The 23,889-nt window shown below is 40.1% G+C and overlaps 2 protein-coding genes across 2 annotated transcripts; both read right to left on the bottom strand.

Moving 5' to 3' along the window:
- Positions 1-272: 272 nt before the first annotated feature.
- Positions 273-7,786, bottom strand: LOC101738003 (collagenase). The gene is made up of 8 exons (XM_004928923.4): positions 7,469-7,786; positions 6,163-6,205; positions 4,943-5,099; positions 4,192-4,361; positions 3,200-3,301; positions 2,187-2,332; positions 1,302-1,410; positions 273-399 (listed from the first exon to the last, which is right to left on the bottom strand). Exons 1-8 carry the CDS (start codon positions 7,517-7,519, stop codon positions 308-310), a joined length of 870 nt encoding a protein of 289 aa, XP_004928980.1. The 5' UTR covers positions 7,520-7,786; the 3' UTR covers positions 273-307.
- A 4,099-nt stretch (positions 7,787-11,885) lies between these two features.
- Positions 11,886-23,139, bottom strand: LOC692380 (chymotrypsin-like elastase family member 1). Its single transcript, XM_004928924.5, has 8 exons — positions 22,925-23,139; positions 21,591-21,636; positions 19,534-19,702; positions 17,130-17,296; positions 16,607-16,708; positions 15,781-15,926; positions 14,825-14,933; positions 11,886-12,140 (listed from the first exon to the last, which is right to left on the bottom strand). Exons 1-8 carry the CDS (start codon positions 22,973-22,975, stop codon positions 11,974-11,976), a joined length of 957 nt encoding a protein of 318 aa, XP_004928981.1. The 5' UTR covers positions 22,976-23,139; the 3' UTR covers positions 11,886-11,973.
- Between the last annotated feature and the right edge of the window lie 750 nt (positions 23,140-23,889).

Here is a 23,889-nt window from a genome sequence, read left to right as displayed (position 1 = left end):
GGAGTCGCGGGCTTTTTTTTTCCCCTACCTATGCTGATAGCCTTGAGAGGCTATTTCAGCTTCGCCCTAACGTTGTAGGTGAGCTCACGGGGCTCAAACCGGAGAGTTGCTAACACTGACCTTAGCAAGAGCAGTGCTTCGCAGAATCTACCACCGGATCGGAAACGTGACCCACTGAGAAGATCCGGCGAGAAACTCAGTGGTCTGTGAAGAGTCGCAGGCAAAAGCTAGTAATAGATATTGGTGAATTTATAAGGAAAACAAAACGGGCATCGCTTTTATTGCTTTATTTATTTAGTGATTCAGTTCATTGTTGTTCGATTGTTTCGGGTTTCCAGTCGAAGTCGATTCCGGTGACCTCTAAGTACCAGTCGTGGTAATGACCAGGCCGAATGAAACCTGTTTGGATTTGAAACCATCAAAAATGTTGTACCCCTTTTAACGAAAATTGCACGGACGGAGGAGTACAAAATTTCCCACACACAGAATATAGAGAAGGAGTGCAGAATGTTAATATTTTTATAAAATTATGCATAAAAAATACATTAAATCAATAAATAAAAAAACATTACACACACTACCATGTATTTGACACGCATGCATATTATTTGTTTATTGTCAAACTTTTCTTATTGCTTTATAGGCTGTGGTCAAATTGAGAATAGATTAAATATTGGGACTTTTTAGCGGGAACGCGAGGAGTGAAGTTGTGTGATTTGTTTCATTTTGTCTATTTCGTGTTTCTTCAAGTTTAAATGTGTTATAACGGTGGTTTATTAACTGTTTATTATGTGTGAAAGTGCACAAATGTTGCAAATTGAAACAAAGCAGCTGGACAGAACTTCTCGGGATCCTCCAAAAAGTCCACTGAAAAAATCTCAGTAAATGACCATCATTTTATTGAGATTATATTTCATCCCATATCATCTCATCTCATTTAATTAAATTTCATCCCAGTTGACTAATGTTTCAAATTAATCATCTTCATTTCACTCCATATTATCATGTATCACAAAGATATGAATATAAATTAAAATAAGAGATGACTTAAAGGTCTTAGTTACCTGGTCATAAAAGCCCTTTTTTATTTATTAAATATTGTTTGTCTTTATAAATATTTGTCTAAAATGTAGGTAGTTTTGTATACTTCTATAGTAGAAGTATAAGAATAGTCTACAGACCTATAATTTCAATTAATTATAGTCGAATTTCGACTACCGGGGGCACCACTAGTCTATGTAAATCAGTCACCACTAGTCTATGTAAATCAGTATCTTAACTGGTAGAATGTGGAATCTAACCTGCAGGGTAATCAGTGTGACAACCAGTACTGGAAACGAAGGACGAAATTCCAACTTGTGACACTTGTCCGTCAACGTCAACAACGGTCAGTCCTCCGCCGCTGTCACCCTGTAAAGAAAACAAAGATGTCTCTCTTTCATCAGTGGAATAAAGCCGCAAATAGGCTTAGTGAAACTTGAATGTATAACTGTATTTTTTATCTATATATTAATACGTGAAGCAAAAACTTCGTACTGGAGCCCATGGACATCTACAGCGTAAATACGCCACCCACCTTGAGATATAAGTTCTAAGGTCTCAAGTATAGTTACAACGGCTGCCCACCCTTCAAATCTGAACGCATTACTGCTTCACGGCGGAAATAGGCAGGGCGGTGGTACCTATCCGCGCGGACTCACAAGAGGTCCTACCACCAGTAATTACGCAAATTATAATTTTGCGGGTTTCGTTTTTATTACACGATGTTATTCCTTCACCGTGGAAGTCAATCGTGAACATTTGTTGAGTACGTATTTCATTAGAAAAATTGGTACCCGCCTGAGATTCGAACATCGCTCAACACGAATGCACCGGACGTCTTATCCTTTAGGCCACGACGACTTCAAAGGAGTCCAAAAACCTTGCGCTTGCAAGTTGACTTGAAACCGGGGTTTTTCTTCTAATCCACCAGCCCTTACCTCATGGAAGATGTTCGTGATGTACGTATTTAATTAGAAAAAAATTTACATGTCTGATGAATACCAATCCGGAGACAGTCGCGTCATGCGTCGTTTACTGATTTTCAGCCATTTTTGCGAGATTGTGCCACAAGCATCCCAAAATGGCTGCATACGTGACAGTAACTTTTTTGTTAGGCACCATTGGTAAACAAGACGAATACTGACTTGGCAGGTAGACTGGCTGGTCACGTTGTATCCTGAAGCGCAGATGGTGGAATCCTGAACGATATTGTTGATTACGAAAATTTCTGAGCAGAACGCGTTGGTCACACCTCGAAGGAAGACCCAATTCATATTTTCAGGAGCGGTACCTAAAAACAATGACCCAACCAGGATTTAGAATGTACGCCAATTCTTATGGCCATGGTTTATGACTTAGGATAATGGATAAGAATTGGGGCATAAAAAACAAATTAGTTTATTCTTCTTATATTCTTCAGTTATGATGAGTTATACACATATTTTTTAATTGGCTTTAACCCTTTGACTGCCATGTAGGTCACCGGTGCACTACGCGGCGCACTAAAATAATTGTGCCGATTTCTGTAACTAAGCGCTTGGATTGCCTAACTTTGCCTTCTTTTGTTTATTAATGTATGTTTTAGTCTTTTATGTCTCTTAGAAATAGATTCATTGTCAGTATCTTTGGATTCGTCTTTCCGAGAGTCTGCTAGATATTTCGGCGCTTTGATAAGAAGAAGAAAGAGAGAAATCTACATAGTAACTTCAGTGCGTCGCGTAGGGCACCGGTGACCTACATGACAGTCAAAGGGTTAAAAGTAAATCAGTATACAGTTTAAGGCTAAGAGGTCATTCCAGCTACGCCCGGACGGGTAAGTGAGCTCACGGGATCAACCTGAGAAAATTTCCTAACACTAGTCCTAGCAAGAGCAGTGCTTCGCAGAATTTACTGCTGGATCGAAATCGTGACCCACTGAGAAAATCCGTCGAGAAACTCATTGGGCTGTGTCTGACGAATCCTGTCTATTGCCGCAGAGCAGTCATTCATATGTTCTGATTTGAAAGGGGGGGCAGCAGCAATTGAGACTTAGACCCTATATTGCAAGGTTTAGGGGTGTTCACGTTGTGATACCTATAGTCGCTTCCGGTGATCACTGAACATTAGGAACGCTGTAAGCTCGTCCGCAGACCTAGTTCCAAAAAACCATTGATCTTACCATTGGTCCAGGTTCTTCCCCAACCGGTGGCAGTCAGACGGTAACCGTCGTAGTTGTAATCCTTATGGTAAGAGCTTTGTAGCCTTATCGGTTGGACGTAGTCTGTAATTCAGATAAAATATTTATTTTTTATGTTCTTTCGTGGACAGGTATTCGCGGAATGGCTGAAAAGAAAATATCAGAAACGTCAGATGGGAGGCCAGTATTTAGGATTCGAGCTACCTGTGCTCAAACCATGGATGAGACAGAACTCAAACGAGGCTGATGGACATAGTGACGCACAGCGTAGGGCTCATCTCTCCCCACCACCTTTTTTTTTTCGGGCCGGGGGCCGAACCTCCTACTAGGTCTCCGCGCATAAGGGGCGCGCGGGGTATGTGAGACTCAACGATCTGCAGTTGTTGAGATCAGATCGCGGGCCCAAAGATTTTAGGGCCCACCCACTAAACGACTCCCCTGCGCTCATGGTGTATGAGCGCCCTACCCCCACAGGACGCCAGACTGGCAGTCGCTCGCGTGGAGGGTACTCGAATGGAGGGTACATTAAAAATAAATATTATACATCACCATTGGACTTTTTGGCGGGAACGCGAGGAGTGAAATTGTGTGATTTGTTTTATTTTGTCTATTTAGTGTTTCTTCGGGTTTAAATGTGTAATAACGGTGGTTTATTAACTGTTTAATATCTGTGAAAGTGCACAAATGTGGGAAAATGAAACAAAGCCGCTAGATGCAACTTCTCGGGATCCTCCGAAAAGTCCACTGAAAAAATCTTAGTAAATTACCACCATTTTACTAAAATTATATTTCATCCCATATCATCTCATTTCATTTAATTTCATCCCAGTTGATTAATGTCTCAAATTAATCATTTTCATTTCATTTCACTCCATATTATCATTTTTCATAAAAATAAGAATATAAATTAAAATAAGACATTACTTAAAGGTCTTAGTTACCAGGTCATAAAATCACTTAAAAAAATACATCACCATTAAAAACGAGGGAGCGTCCAAACTTGATGAGGCCGATGTCGTGAGGTTGTACAATCTGCTGTATCGATTCGTCGTAAAGTGGGTGGTTTAAATAATCTGTCGTCTCGAAAACAACGGCGGGCCGTGTCATGTTGACTGTACCGGCTCTGATGACTATGGTTACGCGACTGTGGTGGTAAATAGTTTTTTTTCATTAGCACATATCTCAAATGCAGGGCTTTATTTGCGAAATTAATATCGCGCAAATTATCTTAGGTTATTTTCCAGTATCAACACAAAATAATACAGTAACAGAAGCGTGAGCTAAGGTATAAGAAGTCGTTGTGTTCGTAGAGCATTGGTCTACCACCAGCATTACGTTGGCTCAAACGGATAGGTACGACTATGCTACCTATTCCTGCCGCGAACTAATGTTGGGTTATGATTTAAAGGTGCCAGAGCTGTTATCCGATTATAAAATGCAAATGAGACCTCAAACTCACGACTCAAGGTTTATGATCTTGTTTTTTATGTTTGACAGATTACTAGTGGCTCGGAGATCTTTCCAGTTTTACCAGGGCAGATATTTATGATCTATAATTGAACCGCCATGCTACTTAGCCTTGCCGTAAAGCAGTCATGTGTCCCGGTTTGAAGATTTTTTATAATTGAAACATCAACCTCATGTCTCAAGGCTAGGTGTTGATGCCTATGGGCTCCGATAAAGAACTTAAAACTAGGTAAGCCAGGTAGAATACGAGGTACTTACGTAGCAGTGCAATGAGCAGCCGTGAGTCCCCAATCGCTGTGGATGATGGTGGCTCCACAAGCGTTGACTGCTCCCTCAGGGTTCACCATGCGCAGTGACAGCTGGTAAGGGAACTGTCCTTCTTCTGCTTCCCATCCTGATACGATCCTGGCGCCGGCTGTAATGCGTTGAGTAATTTACAGACAAACCCAATAAGATAATTTTCAGCTGCATTTCTACGCGATTTCTTTACAAACCTCTTACTCTTCCTACATCTGCCTCATACCAAGTGCTGTGTTCTTCATGGACCACATACCCGTGAACTATTGTCGACCAAGCCGCCAACACTTGCGCTGACTTTATCACACATTGGTTTCAACCCCCTAATCGATTTTCTATCAGATTGCCAATCAGTCGTAGTTTCTTCCGACTGTCATTCCTGACTACGTGTTCCAAGTTTTGGGGAATTCACGGATTAACAAATATGATATAAATATCAATCCATTTTCAACGGACCCAAACTGGGATTGACTCTGATACCATTGGTACTAGAGACACATACAAGATAAGAAGAGCACACTCAGAACCTAAAAAGTAACTTTTAATCCAACAATCACTCCAATAACAATATAAATTTCGATCAGTAGCTGATGCTGTGGTATAATTGTTGTTCCCAATCCACACTACTGAGCCCGGTCTTCGGATCTCCTCATCCACCTCTTGCCGGCCACCCTTCGGAGGTTAAATAATAAGGGATAACTTAAACGTGGTTTATTAAAAATCGCAATCTGTTAAATTACTATTTTTATACAAGGGATTTATAGATAAACTAGCTGTACCCGTCCCCTTCGCTGGGCATTTAAAATAAACATTATTATTTGTCACCCCCACAAAGATTCTCATTATTTACGCCCCCGCAACTGGTGTAGGGAGTCCTGGTGTAGGGGGGAACACTCATATTAATATTAGCCTATCCATTAAGCACATGTATTTTCTACATGGATACCAAGTTTCAAGTCAATCGGATGCATGGTTCAGTAGTTATAACGGAACATCCGTAAAAACCACTGTAGATTTATATATTAGTATAGATTCACCATCTTCATTATTAAATAACGAAGATGGTAAACGTTAATGAAATGAAATAATTGGTGTCAAGTAATTCCTGAATTCTTTTCTGATTCTTGAACTTCGCAACTCCGGATAGCTTTTCTCAACATCCTGAGTAATTAATTACTCACCCCTGACATTTTCGACGAAGGTCAGAGCCGGATCCGCAGACACCTTTGAACGAGAAAAGTGATTTTTATAAATAAATACGCTTCTTTTTAAACCAACAACCCGCATTCTAAACTAAGTTACACCGAAAATTATACTTCCGTTCATAAAAATAAAAAAAATAAGCAATCCGAGTGTCTGAATTAAAACGGTTCTTATTTATTTCACAAGCTCAGGGGGCACATCCCGGGCGCATTTGCTAACACTAGCTCTAGCAAGGGCAGTGCTTTGCTGACTCTACCACCGGATCGGAATCCCGATCTACTGAGAAAATCTAGCGAGTGATTCTGTAGGTTCTACTCTAACTCTAAGTGGGCTGTATCTGTGAGTTTATTTACTCGCCGAACCCTTCGTCGCATTCAACGGGTTCGACGGTGGCTGGTGCTTAAAATGCCTAAAAGCACCCATAATGGATCCGAAATGGCGTGTGAATACACATCCAAATGCGTTTATAGGCTATGTAGCGCCCGTGTGCAATCGTTACCCTAGCGCCATCTAGCAAGCGCATGATCACAATGGAATAGATTTTTTTATGATTGAAGGATTACTGGTGGCCCGGGGGCCTTTTCAGTTTCACCAGAATAGTAGACGAGCAAAGGCTCAGCCAAGGAAGGGTGGGATTTGCTAACAGCTGCCCGAGCGCCTCCGATGGAGACCTAACTCAAGGGCAATTGCTTCGCGAATGAATCTACTACCGGATCGGAATCGCGACCCGCTGAGAAGATCCGGCGAGAGACTCAGCGAGCTGATGCATGGGTTAGGTTGCACTTCGACCTCTTTGTCGAGTTCGACGAGTACGGTTACCTATGTCCCTAAGCTTGCTATTAGTGTTAGAACTAAAGGCGTCACAGGTACACTGAAAGAGCTGAGGTCGACGCCCCCTGACGCTACTGCGCCCACACCCTGCACCATAGGAAAAGGCGCCTCTGTGCATATTTTGCGATTTTTAGGAGTTTTGTTAATCAATTTATCATTATCCTAGACGGGCAGACCCGCTCACAGCCCACTGGGCGTTCCTGGTTATTGAAACCAGGAGAAGCCCTCACTACGCCAATGCCCCTTGAGATAGGCTGTTAAAGTCTGAATAGTGTTTAATTATGCATTCCACCCTACAGTCTGGAGCGTGAACTTTGAGATCCTCTGTCCAGCTTACATAAGGAGCAAACGAAATCACCACCACTGTCGTATTACGGCCCGATGTAATTGATGACAAATATTTATTGTAGAGTACCGTCAAAATACAGAGGAGGCGATTTCAATCATACTCACCACAGCCACTCCAGCAATCGCTACCAGAAGCAAAACCGCCCACTGTGCCATTTCAGAAAAGACTAATTCCAAAATTCAATATCAAAATCATTTCTATATGAAAATCGGTTTGAATGATTTCAGAAGATTAATTGTGATAAAAATACGCGTTAAACTTAATCCAAGATAATAATTTTCGTCATGATTATGTATCGACGTTAAGCTTTCATGTTCCACACCCAAAATTGAATTTTATGTAGACGAAGACACCGGTATTATATTTAATTGAAATATATTGTACAAACGAAAAATTACCACATAACATACACCGCACAAGATCTCCAAATACATCCGTTATAAGGCTTTTTAACATCTTGGCTGCGGTTTATCATAAAACTTCATCTGGTGCGGTGGCGGGTCGCATTCCGCCCCCAGCGATATTTCCATCAGTGCGTGGCAGGTCTTTCTTGACCCACCAGCACTAGGGTAGATTAAAATGCTATAAGTTGCGAAAACATACTTTATACCAATTATAGTTTAAAGTTGTCGGTGTCGAACTCAGAATAAACACCTGAAATTTTTACTGGTGGTAGGACCTCTTGTGAGTCCGCGCGCAAAGAAAACCACGTCCCTGTCATTAGTGTGAACCGATTATTTCATGTGTTTTGTTTTTTGTTTTTTTTTTATGCTTTAATGGATGGACGAGCTCACAGCCCACCTCGTGTTAAGTGGTTACTGGAGACCATAGACATCTACAACGTAAATGCGCCACCTTCCTTGAGATATAAGTTCTAAGGTCTCAATATAGTTACAACGACTGCCCCACCCTTCAAACCGAAACGCATTACTGCTTCGTGGCAGAAATAGGCAGGGGGTGGTACCTGCCCGCGCGGACTCACAAGAAGTCCTACCATCAGTAACTGTAAAGTAAATAACTGCGATCTCCAATCGGTACTTACTGGTGGGAGAACCCGTTCGGACTTACAATACAGGGTATATATTTTTGTCTCATTCTCTCAGATTGTCTCCCAAAGTCGATTAGATATACCGGCGCCTTAGTTTTTATTTTTTATTGCTTAGACGAGTAGATCAGCTCACAGCCCACCTGGTGTTAAGTGGTTACTGGAGACCATAGACATCTACAACGTAAATGGGCCACCCACCTTGAGATATAAGTTCTAAGGTCTCAGTATGGTTACAACGGCTGCCCCACTCTTCAAACTGAAACGCATTACTGCTTCACGGCAGAAATAAGCAGGGTGGTGGTACCTACCCGCGCGGACTCACAAGAAGTGCTACCACTAGTAATTACGCAAATTATCATTTTGCGGGTTTGATTTTTATTACACGATGTTATTCCTTCACCATGGAAGTCAATCGTGAACATTTGTTAAGTACGCATTTCATTAGAAAAAATTGTACCCGCCTGCGGGATTCGAACACCGTTACATCGCCAGATACGAATGCACCGGACGTCTTATCCTTTAAGCCACGACGACTTAAGTTTTCGGGGTCATAAGGTCGATTAAGGTGTTTTTTATTTTCTATAAAAGATTGATTCCATTGTTTTACGTTCGATTTCACTTAGAATGAACCAACAGTGTCTTGAAGTCTGACAGTTCGTTTGACTTGAGTTTTCATGGTAGCTATGATGGATATGGTATCCTCATCCCTGCGCTGTACTCTTCAATACTGAGATTCGTGACCATCGTTCCGTGTCATTTTCTCTTGCACGAAAATGGTATAATGACAATAAAAAAACGCAAAATTTAGCGGTAAAAGTAAGTTTATTTAGTGTCACATGTTGAGAGCTTCACGCGAGACATCTTTGAGGTCTGTTAATAACAATCCTGAGGGTTCATCTTGTCTTTAACTTGGTTCGGACAATCAGCTAAGCTTTTCCTGGCTCGCACTTTTATCTAATTAGTTATTTTTGTCGATGTGACGTCTTATAATGAAAATAATCAAACGATTTGTTTACTTATCTTTCCGATGGCATTAATCCGTTGTAATCATTCATTTAATTGATTAGTGTCAACACAACACTACCGAGAATGTTAAGCTTATAATATTATAATTGTTATTTACAATTTATTTATTACTATCGTATTAAATTTACAACATCGAATGCTGAAAGAGATTGAAACGAGATGAGTTGGAATGAGAAGAAAATAAAATAAATAATATTCTAGGAAATCGGTGGGAATTTACCGAGACTTCACTGATCTGTGTAAGCTTCGCATCCACCAGCCAGGGAATAAATAAACAGATTGCAATAATTATAGTCCACTTGTTTCTGTATTGCTTTATTTGTAATTTCACTTGCACAATCTCTAGGTATGTGTTCACTACAGAATACACCGCTTTGTTTCTTGTTTTTCTCACTACCGCCTTTTTTATTATGTCTCGTCCCCACTATTGTTTTTTTTTTTTGAGGGATTTTATGACCTGTTAACTAAGGCCTTTAGGTCAAGTTTTATTTTAATTTATATTCTTATTGATGATTAATTTGAGACATTAATAAACTAGGATGAAATGAAATGAGATGAGATGATATAGGATGAAATATAATCTCAGTAAAATGGTGGTCATTTACTGAGGTTTTATTAGTGGACTTTTTGGAAGATCCCGAGAAGTTACGACCAGCGGCTTTGTTTCATTTTCTAATTGTCTAATTTTAACATGATAAATTTTATATTATAGTTATTTTACAACAAAACTTACATCTGTTTGGGGAAAAATTCTAGATGCCACACGTCATGTCCAGCGATTTTACTTTATTTACTCACCATATGTGAAGCGCTGGCTCCCGGCTCCGTAATTTCAGTGTAGGCGGTTACTTTCATGCCACACAAATTGGATCTGGACAAACCAATCGATCCCCAGTCGGGGATGGATACGGTACTTGCCTAGCAAGGTATTCAGTCTAGGATTAAACAGATATGAGTAAGTAAGTAAGTAATAAGTCGTTGTGGCCTAAAGGATAAGAAGTCCGGTGCATTCGTATGTAGCGATGCACCGGTGTTCGAATCCCGCAGGCGGGTACCAATTTTTCTAATGAAATACGTACTCAACAAATGTTCACGATTGACTTCCACGGTGAAGGAATAACATCGTGTAATAAAAATCAAACCCGCAAAATTATAATTTGCGTAATCACTGGTGGTAGAACCTCTTGTGAGTCCCCAAGGGTAGGTACCACCGCCCTGCCTATTTCTGCCGTGAAGCAGTAATGCGTTTTGGTTCGAAGGGTGGGGTAGCCGTTGTAACTATACTGAGATCTTAGAACTTATATCTCGAGGTGGGTGGCGCATTTACGTTGTAGATGTCTATGGGCTCCAGTAACCACCTAACACCAGGTGGGCTGTGAGCTCGTCCATCCATCTAAGCAATAAAAAAAAAAAAAAAAAGAATATTATAATTTATAGTGTAAGTTGATGTACAAAATAATATGTGCGTATTGTGTTGCTTTTGTTTTTTTTTGTAACTTACAGTTCTAAATTTCTCTTCTCTGTTCACTTTCTACCTAAGTATATTTTATGTGATTTTGATTGTGGAAACATATTTGATTATTGTTTTAGCTATTTTTTAAAATATTATATGTGTGTATTGTACTGTTCGTTTCTCAAATAAATAAATAAAAATAAAAATAAAATAAAATAAAATGGATAATTTATTGTGCACTTGTGGTGGTGTGGTATCATATCGATGCTTGAAAGGCAAACATGACTAAGCGACAATAACTGCTTTGTACATAAATGATAGGCAATAACCCATATTCTATGCGAAAAAATATATATTTTTAGGTCTATTAAAATCATTTCAATCCTACAGCTACTAGCTAGATTCTACTACAGCTAGATTCGTTAAAATAAATTATGTTTTCAGGATTTCAAGTTTAAATTAGTCTACTGTAAAGTTCACGCATTGTCGCTTAGTCACGTTTGCCTTTCAAGCGTCGATATGTACTTTCATAGACGCGAAACAGTTAATAAGGCGCCTGTTCGGTGATATATTACCGAACACCTTTGTCAGCATAATTCGCGTGACGCGTTAACTTCATTTCCACAAATCGTCAGTGCACGATCAACAACCGCGTCACCCGGGCGCATTCATAATATTAACATTTAATTTATTTTCTCTATATTTTAACAATAAACATTTTTAAGCAACATTATCTTTAACTAACAAACTCACACCGCACCCTACAGCGCCATTGTTACACGTTTAAACTTGAAGAAACACTACATTGATAAACCAAAACAAGTAACCAAGTTCGCTTCTCGCGTTCCCCCTAAAAAGCTCCCCCCTAAAATGTTTAATGATCACGCGTACAGACAAACAGACCACAACGCAACGTCTATAAAGCGTCTATGGGGGAAAAGCGAATGATTGTTGATATAAACAAATACTTATTCAACATTAAAATTCACAAAAATCGAATTATAATTTATATTCCACTAAAATTGTACTAAAAAAATTGTTCAACATTCATCAAAAAGTCAAATGGTTTATGAATATTAATATTAAAAAAGCAGGTTCGAAGTGTCGGTCTCCGTTGACGTGTCGGGTGCTTCTGTTGTACCAGGCGCTTCCGTTGTCTCGGGTGCTTCTGGTGTGCTCGGTGTCCAATCGAAATCTAAACCGGTGACCGTCTTAAACCAGTCGAGGTAGTGCCCGGGCCGGATAAAACCTGATAAACCAAACATATAGTTTAATAACACTACCATTAAATTAATAGATATGGAGTATTTCAGAATGAATAAACAATAAAAGAGTTAAGTAATTTAAATGTGTTTTCTGTGATATCACTACATAGTATAAAACAAAATCGCTTTCTCTGTCCCTATGTATGCTTAAATCTTTAAAACTACGCAACGGATTTTGATGCGGTTTTTTTAATAGATAGAGTGATTGAAGAGGAAGGTTTATATGTATAATGACATCCATTAAATAGTGGAGAAATCAATAATAAATTACAGTTTCCGAAGCGAAGCGAGGGCGGGTCGCTAGTAGGTAATAAGAAAACAACATTTAAAGCCCTTATTAAACAGTATTAATAAACTGTGCAAAACTGAGCTCTCTTTTTACTGAATGACAGACTTCACTCCATGGTACTGAATGAAACTGAAGGAAAATCCTTTTAAAAAACTAAAGAGTATATATAATAAAGGTTTTTCTTTACATCTTCCCCCCTTTGGGAATTACGTGTAATTGTTCATGTAGAGACTGACACTGTAGATTATTTTGTAATGGGATAGAGTTTCGATTCCACTTTCTTCTGCCTGATGTCCATACAAACTTCTTATTAATTTCATTTATTTTACATCGGATCCTATTAACTAAAGTTTGATTTAAACTCTCATTAAGCCCATTTCAAAATGTTAGAAAATCTTTAAATTCTTTATATGTTCATTAAAATTAATCTCACAATTCTTAAAATGACGAACAACTACCGGAAAACTATACCTAGTCAGGTCATAAATTCTGTCACATGTTTAATGTAAAATAATTGAAACAAGTTTATTCATTATGTAACCATTCATATACCAAAATGAACTTAACAAAACATAGATTCTTATGACACTAAAGTTTATTCAAAATGACCTCCGTGATTTTCAATACAGGCCTTCAATCTGCGCGGCCAGTCGTCTATCGCAGCACGAACGAGGTCCATGTCAATATCGGCGGCTGCCTTAATCAAGGATGTCTTGAGTGACTCCAAATTGGGATGAGGCTTTGAGCACGCCTTTTCCTCCAAGTGTTGCCATATCTTGTAATCTAACGGATTCAAATCTGGACTGGAGGAGGGCCAGTCTTCGTGCCGGATGAAGTCGATTTCACGCGCCGCCAGCCACTCTTGTGTGCTCTTCGCTCTATGAGCTGGCGCCGAATCTTGTAGGAATACCCAGTGCCTGTTATTGTTATTGAACATGGTATGAGAAACAGGTTCCACAAGGTTCGTCAGGACTGTATTTTGATACAAAACTGCATTCGTTTTTACACCTTTCTCACAAAAATGTACCTCTGTTAAGCCCCAATAAGAAACTCCCAACCATACTATGAGCGAGGATGGAAAATGACCTCGTTGGACACGCGGAATACGGTTGCTCGCTTCTTCACTACTGTGTGCGTACACCTTATCATTTTGTTTGTTGTAGCTCTCTTCTACGGTAAAATTTTTTCATCCGAAAAAAGAATTTCCCGATATTTTTTTCCCGCGTACCGCTTCAACAAAGCGCGGCATCTCTTCAGTCTCAGGTCCATTAGACGAGCATTCAAACGATGTCCTGTTTTTCTTCGATATGACCGAAGCCCTAAGTCTTTATTTAACACCCTTTTCACCGAGGTTCTGCTTAACCCCATCTGAAGGGCCAACAGTTTCTGATTACGTTTGGGATTTCTTTGAATTCGCGCCTTCACAGCTTTTATCACTGCTGGAGTCCTAACAGACCGAGGGCGACCACTTCTTGACCTGTCATCTACACTAGAGTCTTCATTGTGTCGTTTGACGGTACGATAAACGAATCTTTTGGTTATATTAAAAATTTACAGTATGTTAAAAATTTGAATTGGCGCGTAACCGCAACGATGCAACGCAATAACTGCAACACGGTCTTCTTTAAGCGTCCACTCCATATTTAAAAATGAGTAAAATTCTAAAAGTATACATTTTTATTTTCATGAACAATTCGAAATTCGAATTCAATAAACTTTTTTGTGGCCAGTTTTCTAAAAGAAAAGTTTTTACTATGTGACAATACTTATGACCTGACTACTTATATTAATACGCGAAGCAAAAACTTTGTACCCCTTTTTACGAAAATTGCGCGGTCGGAGGAATATGGAATTTCCCACACTAATAGAGAATATAGAGAAGGTCTGCAGAATGCTAATATTTTTTTAAATTATGCATAAAAATACATTAAATCATTAAAAAAACATTACACACACTACCATATATTTGACACAACATATACATATAAATGTGCTCTTTGTTTATTGTCAATTGTCAAACTTTTGTTACCTATTGTTTAAAGGCTGTGATCAAATTGAGAGTAGATTAATATTGTTTGTCTTTCATATTATTTATCTATAATATTGGCCGCCGGTAACTACATTCCCGATCCTACGGACCGAATGGTAAACAGTCGACGTCACCCTAAACATGTAATTTTGGATCCTCCCGATCCGCTGACGCTGCAACACCGGTCACCGTTCTCGTCGAACCCGTCGCTTGCGACGAAGGCGAACGTTACGAATACACTAACAGCTCACTGTATGTGAAGAAGTTGTCAAAAATATTGGGGCGGTGGTGATTCTTGGTCTAGTAATCGACTAGTGACGAACGCTGGTTAAGATAAATAAATGCTTTACCTGAAGGTATATCCACGTGGCAGCCTTCGCTGGACACGAACGAAGTGACTCCTACTTGTGTGATTTGGCCGTCTTCATCGATCACTGTCAGAGGACCACCGCTGTCACCCTATTTAATAAAAAAACGAATAGGAAATAATTCATTCAATTCATCATTTTGATCAGTCTTTCACAGCATTAGGCGTTATAAGAAAAATTAACTTTATTTTTTTAATAATTTCATTTTATTATTACTTTTCAATTATATCCGCGTCCATATAAAGAAATCTTTTCTTTTTAAATTTTTTTTTTCGGGCCGGGGTTTGAACTAGGGCCCCGCGCCTAGAGGGCGCGCGGGGTATGTGGGACTTGACCTGCAGATGTTGGGAGCAGACCGCGTGCCCAAGGACATTTAGGGCCCTACCTCACTAAGTGACTACCCTGCACTCTTACACCCGATGTCCGATCTCCGTCCGGGGTGAGAACCCGGTCAGAGTAGGGGGTTCCTATGTTATTTGACAGCCATCATCAAGGATTTTTATTATCGTACTCATGAATTTTATATAGTATTAATAGTAATAGCGCTGTAGGAATCACTCTAGTATAACGGTATTGTATGACCCCATATAACGCGTTCTGTACGAATATATATTTTTTTATTACTTAGATGGGTGGACGAGCTCACATCCCACCTGGTGTTAAGTGGTTACTGGAGCCCATACAGATCTACAACGTAAATCCGCCACCCACCTTGAGATATAAGTTCTAAGGTCTCAAGTATAGTTACAAAGGCTGCCCCACCCTTTGAACCGAAACGCATTACTGCTTCACGGCAGAAAAAGGCAGGGTGTAGGTACCTACCCGCGTGGATTCACAAGAGGTCCTACCACCAGTAAAACAGTTGTATATTGAAATGACGTCATAACAGATGACGTGAGTCTGTCTGCTCTACTACAGAAGAATACGTGAGATCGTACCTGACAAGTGGACTGCGTAGTGTCGTTGTAGCCAAGCGTGCAAATGGTGGAGGGCTGAATGGTCGGACTGAAGTTGTAGGCCACCATACAACGCAGATTCGATATTCCGTTCAAGAACACCCAGTTCAAGTTCTCCGGCGATGAGCCTGTGCAAACGATATACTGTGTGCTTAGTGTGAGTTTTTTCAACGCTCTCGATAGCGTAAAAGTTAACTCAAATTTGTATGCAGTTAGAACAGTAGGTAAATGTTCCAACTACATACCAATTTGAGTTAACTTTTACGCTATCGAGAGCGTTGAAAAAACTCACACTAAGCACACTACTGAGAAAATACAAATCTAAAATACTACATCGAGCAAACAATGTGTGAGGGCCAGGTGATCTTATGTGGCTTGTCCCCGATTAGACCCATCAAAAACGATACCTTGAGGTCTAATAGCTTTTACACAAATTTACTGTTCGCAAATAGGGGTTTCCAAGTTTTAAGTAAACGTCAATTATTGAACTTTATGATCATAGCGTCTATGGTCTCACATACTCGAATTAACTTCTACGACTCATTTTTTATCACCATAGGTCCATCCTGATAACAAAGAGAATGCCACCCTCTTGAAGCACAAGGTTGAAGCCTCTATTGTGTTGTAAAGCGGCGATTCCACCTATAAGACGTTACCCGCAACGGTTTCGTGGTAGAAGGAGACAGGATGTTGGCACCAAACCACTTAGCCAAAAGGTGCACAATATGCCCAATATACAGCCAGTAGTGTTTGTATAAACCGATAAACAAAATACACAATTTTCACAATTAGAAGGGAAGATGCTTACCTCCGGTCCAGGTACGGCCCCATCCGCTGGCGACAAGTCTGACATTGTCGTAATTACGATTCTTATCCGCGGATCTCTGCAGTCTGATTGGCTGAATGTAATCTGAGAAAAGAAATCATTTATCAAAACGCAGCCCGCTTCAGAGTGCTTAAGACCGGCTTCAAACATAAGGTATTGGAGTTATCCCAACAAAGGCGCAAAGTGCGGTTCCCCATTTTCAATATTAAGAAGCTATACAGCTGTGTCAAGTACGAACCAGTCAGTACATAGAAATGAAGGATAAAACTAGGTTTAACGTCATGCTCATTCTCATAATCATCATCCTCCGACCAAATAACTAAATAAGAAAAGTAACATGGGACTCTTTCTGGCTCGGTGGTGCGATGACCTCCGAATGGTGGTCAGCAAGCGGTGGATGAGGAAGCGAAGACCGAGCCCAGTGGTGTGGATTGGGACTATGTCCAGCTGCGGACGACTGTGGGCTGATGATTATGATGATGAAATAACTAAATTAAATACCAACCATTAAACTCTATTTTTCTGCCAAAGTCTATTAGACCAATATCATGAGGCTGCACTACGTTCAAATTTTCGCTGTACTCAGGATGATTTATGTACTTAGTGGTCTCGAAGAGCAAGCCGGGGCGGGTCAGGTTCACTGCTCCAGCTCGGACGATGATTGTTACACGCCTGGGGAAATCATTGATAATCACGAATCAATCACAAGCTGTCATTACAAGTTGTCGTGGCGTAATAGGATAAGATGCAAGTTTAATTGTATCAAACGTTGCGACTACGCTAAAACAAGAAACACGCACTTAGCAAGTGTCCCCGTGGAATAAAAAAACAGTAACAGCTGGTTGTCGTATGCATTGCAAGCCTACACGTGTAAGTGCCGCCATTCCATAGACACAACCCACTGAGTCTCTCGCCGGATCTTATCTGTGGCTCGCGATTCTGATCCAGCGGTAGATTCTGCGAACCACTGCTCTTGCTAAGGCTAGTGTCAGCAAATTCTCTCAGTCTGAGCCCGTGAGCTCACATACCTGTCCGCGAGAATCTTCAATAGCCCCTTAGGCTGCCAGCTCATAGGTAGGACAAAAAGTGCCCCCATCCCGGCTATTTCTAGCACGAACATTGGTTGTACTATATAAATCGAATAAATAATGTTACCACCTTTTTTCCCTACCTATGCTGATAGCCTTGAGAGGCTATTTCAGCTTTTCCTTGACGTGTAGGTGAGCTCACGGGGTTCAAACCGGAGTGTTGCTAACACTGGCTCTAGTAAAAGCAGTGCTGCGCAGAATCTACTACCGGATCGGAAACGCGACCCACTGAGAAGATCCGGCGACAAACTCAGTGGGCTGTGTCTATTGGTTAATTTACTCGTCGATCCCCTTAGTCGCACTCGACGGGTTCGGCGAGGACGGTGACTGGATGTTGCCACCAATTACCATGTCGCGCCTTGTTCTATTTATCTAGAGCAGTGTACGGTGAGCAATGGGGTAAATACCTAGTCTTGCCATAAATACTGAGACAAAGGAAAAAAAAATTCTATTGCAAATAACATTTATTACTTTTACAGTGCGTTAGTTTAATACATAAATAAAAAACAATTTAAAGTATAAAAAGCTTATTCGAAGTGGTCTCCTATGGCTGCAATACAGTCCTTTAAACGTTTAGGCCAGTTATCAATAGAAACACGCACTCTTTCCATGGGAAAATTTTTCACTGCCAATCGTACGGATTGTTTTAGGGATTCCAAATTATCATGGCGTTTAGAGCAAGCTGTACTCTCTAAAACTGACCATAAATCATAATCTAGCGGATTAAGATCGGGACTAGACGACGGCCAGTCTTCAGCTCTGATGAAGTCCGAAACGTTCGTTTCCAACCAAGACTGCGTAGACCGAGCTTTATGACCTTGTGCCGAGTCTTGCTGGAAGGACCATTCTTGATTATCCACTACCTTCTCAAGAATGGTATCTTGATATACTTGTGCCGATGTTTTGATACCTTTTTCACAAAACTATGGCTCAGTCACTCCTTCATAGCTAATACCCCACCAAACCATCACTGAAGTCGGATAGTGCCCACGTTGCACTCTGTCGACTAATTGAGAAGCTTTCTTAGAGCTTTGAGCATAAATACGGTCATTTTGTTTGTTAAAATGTTGCTCAATTGTAAAAAAATTCTCATCCGTAAACAAAAATTTTCTAAGACCTCCCTTTGCGTACCGCTTCAGTAGTTGTACCACCCTATTCTCTTCCCCTATTTTCTTCAGTAGTTTTACCACCCTATTCTCTTTTAAATTATCAGTTAAGAAATGACCAGTACGTCTCTTACAGGCTGCAAGTCTTAAGTCATCCTTTAAAATACGCGACATGGTTCTAGGTGCTATCTTCATCTCCCGAGATAAAATCTTTTGCTTTCGGACAGGATTTCTTCGAATTCTCTCCCTTACTGCTTTGACCACATTTTTCGTACGAACACTACGTGGACGGCCCGATCTTTTTCTGTCACAAACACAGGAGGTCTCATTGCACCTATTAATAGCCCGGTACACAAACATTTTACTAATACCAAGCGTATGGAGAGTTTTAAAAATTGCATTTGGCTCCATACCTACTTTGTGTAATGCAATCACAGCGATTCGGTTCTCTTTATCACCCCACTCCATTTTAATATCGCAATTGCATATCAATGCAATCGCAATATTGTACAATGTATTGGCGCCAAAATGAGAAAACTCAATAAACAATCATATAAAAATGACAGATTCCAAATTCAAATGTAATATTTTGGTTATTTTTAATTGTAGCAGCTAAGTATAGCCAATGATTGCTGATATTCCATGAATAAAATGTTCATGAACGAAAAATACCCGTTATAATGTTAACTCTGTAATATTGCTTGGAGATACTCACAAACCGGTGCAGTGAGCAGCTGTGAGCCCCCAGTTGCTATGAATGATGGTGGCTCCGCAGGCGTTGACTCCTCCCACAGTACTGACCATACGAATCGAGAGCTGGTAAGGGAACTGGCCTTCACTCGCCTCCCATCCTGATACAATTCTAGAACCCGGCAGGGAACGGTCTGAAAGTTTTTTTAAATCTGTAGTCTTTGTTTCCTAACTCCATGCACGTGATATGACTATAGCTCTGTTCAAATTCCACAGTCAGGTACAAACTTTTACTAAAGAATTAAGGATCTACTGCAAAAATATATACTTTTTCGTATTTAGGTGACCGATAACCACATCCTGTTTTCTTATTTTTGCTGCGAAGTCATGAGGCGTTCCGGTTTGAATAGTAGCCTCATGATCCAATTTCGTAGCAGGATGGTGGTGGTACCTACCCGTTTGGCTTAAAATACGCCCTACCACTAGTTATTTCTACTCATGTTTGAAATATTTTTCGCAGATATACTCGTTTAATATGACGCGGCTACCGTCATAAACGCTATTCTGGTAATGCCAAGGACAATGCGCTGCCATCCTAGAAGGACACCATTTAAGTCATGCTCGAAGGATATTTCGTAACATATGAGAGAGATCCTGGATGGGAGTTAATTCCAAAGTCTAATAGAATGGTTCGCAAGCAGTACACAGAGATAATCAAAGTCTTTCCGTAGTCCTAGAGGCTGAAGCAGATCGAAACCGAAAGGCAGAGTCAGTAATTCCCTTGGGGATTCACAACACAGCCGTGCCAACTATGATAATTTTTAAAAACAGATTAACAGAATTATACCCAATTTCCGGTTGATAAAATTCAAATGTATCATGATTAGACATAGATTTAGATAGCTCTCTGATAGCTTTTAGTCGATTTTTTATATATTTGGGTACTCATAATGATTTACGTAACTAATTAGGTGGAAAAACGTTATCTTTTGATGGCTTAGTAATTCTCACGGAAGTTTGTGCTTGTTGATTCTTAAGATGTTCTGGGGCCAACGTTAATAATATAAGAGTTGCAAAATAAAACAATTCCGTATACATAGAGGGCTAGAAGAATCAGAACTGCATTACCTAGCGCCGCCCAAAGACCTGTGTGCTCAGTGGGATTTAATTAAATTCTCGATCGTGTTAAAGCTAATGGAGTTGGGACAGCGCCCCTAGCGGCAAACGAAGGGAAACTGTTCCAACTCTATACAAATTTGAGTCAGCTTTTACGGGATCGGAAAACGTTAAAAAACTCGCACTAAGCACACTATTCGTACTGCTGCTATGTAACGTACAAAAAACACCATCGCTTTCTTCGTTAGAATAGTCACTGCCTGTACAGAGTACGTTCACTATTGAGGTACTTTTAATTTTCAAACGTTTTACTGGTGGTAGGGCGTTTTATGAGCTAGCATCGGTATGCCGTGAAGCAGTAATGCATTTCGGTTTGAAGGGTGCGGCAGTCATTGTACTGTAATAACTGAGACTTAACTCGTATCTCAAGATGGGTGGCGGCATTTACTCTTGGCTTCGGTGACCACTTAAGACCAGGTGGGCTGTGAGCTCGTCCTCTCGTCTTAGTAATAAATAAATAAAATCAATAATAGTCCCCGACATGTTGTTGTATTATAAAGAATTATACTTATAAAATTTTAATAATATAATGATTGTTATGAACTAGTGACTTAAACAAATCACGGAATGTGTTCCATTCAGAATATTTTTTTACTGAGAAAGTGTTGATATTAACCATTGGCAATTTTACATAGGAAGTTGAAAGTTAGATCTATCAGTTATGCTGGGAAACACACCTTGGGCTATTAATAATAAAAATTTATTCCCTGACCAAGCAAAAATGTCAAATGTCTCTAGCCTCCAACGCTTGGCACAAAGTCGGACTTAAAGCCAGCCCATTTGCAAGAATACAAATTATGTCACATAAATACAAAAGCGGCTATATAGATACACCGTTTATAAAACGGAACAACATAATTCGTGGTTCTCTTAGGAATATGATACGTTTGTGATGGAGAAACTTACCGCGAGCGATTTCAGGGAAAGTGAAATCGGTGTCGTCGGCGAGCGCCTGAAAGAGTCATCGACATAATGTTTATAGAATGCTCCAACATCAGGATTTTTAAAACAAAAGCTATTGTTATCACTGGTATTGTTCCGAAATTTGTCGAGAACGAAAAATCAATGACGGGCTGCCGCTTTCCTGTTAGGGTATTCCGTCAGAAATGGTAAGCACTCAAAATTAATTGCTCCTAATCTCCTTTTCTTTTTTTCTTCACCTTATTCCACTAGGTGGGGTCGGCATAGCTATTTTTTCTCTTCCGTTCTCTTCTATCAGCCGTCAACTCAACACTCACTCCTCTATCTCTTTCATATCGTCATTCACACACTCCACCCATGTCTTCTTCGGTCGACCTCTTACCCCTTATCTTGCACTACCATTTCCATACATAGTTGATCATAATACAAACTAATTTTGCGGCTTAATCTTATTGCCAATTATATTTCCGACGTTTTAAATGCTTTACATTTTTCGTGGTCATGGTCAGCTATACATAAAATAGTCTTCATTATGTTTACGTCTGGCGGAACCCGGGCAAAATACTATTTTAAGTGAGTCATCTATGTATGTTCGAGCTTTACCAAACGGTCGTTAACTCAAAGACCAAGTCGCCAAAGAAACAAATGATAATCTAAAATAACAATAATGTTCTCGTGTAAGTACATCTGAACGACACGTAGCTAGTACATTTTGCTGTACTCGCCAGCCGCAGAGATAATTACTTACAACTGATTATACGGTACATCTGCTTTTGTGCACTGGCTGAATTAAGGCGCACGTAATGATAAAATGTCGGGCCCACTGATATCATAAAATGAACTCCGTCGAGAAAAACACGAGCTAGAAGTTCATATTTTGTAGTTTTGAAATTGAAAATTTTAATACGGAACGCATAACTGAGAGACAGGTAGAATGACATTACCTATTCATGATACCCAAATTAAGATTAACCTAATGTAAAAATTTGTTGAAAAATTGCAAGAATTACAAAAAAAAACCCTCACTGAAACGCCAATAGCCACTGTACTAAGTTTTAACTCTTAAAAAGTACATGCGAGTGCATAGATCACATTCAAAGAAACATACAAACAATTTATATTTTTTTATAAAAAGCGCCCCCAATTTAACTATTCCATTCGATCATTATTATTGAGTGCTATCGTGTTGTTAATTACTAAAACCGGCACTCTTCTCATTTTTGAGAACGATTGCAAAACACACGGCCAAAGCATTAACTCTGGATTATTTCAAGACGTAACGATAACTTGTAATGAAGCCAGAAAAAAACCGCCTTTACCTGACCTCCGACGAACGCGACCAGAAATATCACAACAGTCCTGTAAGCCATTTCAGCTACGACTATACTGTTAGTGTCATCGTTTACATTTATGAAAAGTCAGATTTGTTAGATAACTGATTGATAAAGATTATAGAATAATTCCATTAATCCACCTTAATTACGTTTGGGTTTTTTTTTTTTGATCATGAGATACTCGAAACAGGATCTGATTTTGTGTGCTTGCTGTCTATTCGTGGAACTTCTAGGGCGAGGTGGTACCTTCAGCAATATAAGGGCCGCTTATTTGAATATTGAAAATTTACAAAAATATTATTTAATTCGATATTACTATCAAGAATTCGCAGCGATTCTCATTTCTGTGGTGGCCGACTATAATTTCATTCCTGAATTTAAGCTTCAGAGAAGTTCAGAGCAGAGCTCCTTCCACAATTCGCTGGGCTACCTTGAGCTCACCCTTTTTTTTTTTCGGGTATAGGGCCGAACCTCCTACGAGGTCCCCGCGCAAAAGGGGCGCGCGGGGTATGTGAGACTCAACGATCTGCATGGTGTTGTGAGCAGACCGCGGGCCCAAGGATTGTAGGGCCCACCTACTAAACGACTCCCCTGCACTCTTACACCCGACGTCCGATCCCCTCCGAGGTCAGAACCCGGATGAGGCAGGGGGGTGAGTTATTATTTTTTTTATTTTTTATTGCTTTGTTGGGTGGACGAGCTCACAGCCCACCTGGTGTTAAGTGGTTACTGGAGCCCATAGACATCCACAACGTAAATGCGCCACCCACCTTGAGATATAAGTTCTAAGGTCTCAGTATAGTTACAACGGCTGCCCCACCCTTCAAACCGAAACGCATTACTGCTTCACGGCAGAAATAGGCAGGGCGGTGGTACCAACCCGCGCGGACTCACAAGAGGTGTACTACCACCAGTAATTACGCAAATTATAATTTTGCGGGTTTCATTTT

The sequence above is a fragment of the Bombyx mori genome, chromosome 16, assembly GCF_030269925.1.
Source record: "Bombyx mori chromosome 16, ASM3026992v2".
NCBI lineage: Eukaryota > Metazoa > Arthropoda > Insecta > Lepidoptera > Bombycidae > Bombyx > Bombyx mori.
Note: the sequence above shows the minus strand (reverse complement) of the source record. Positions and strands in the feature narration are given on the sequence as shown.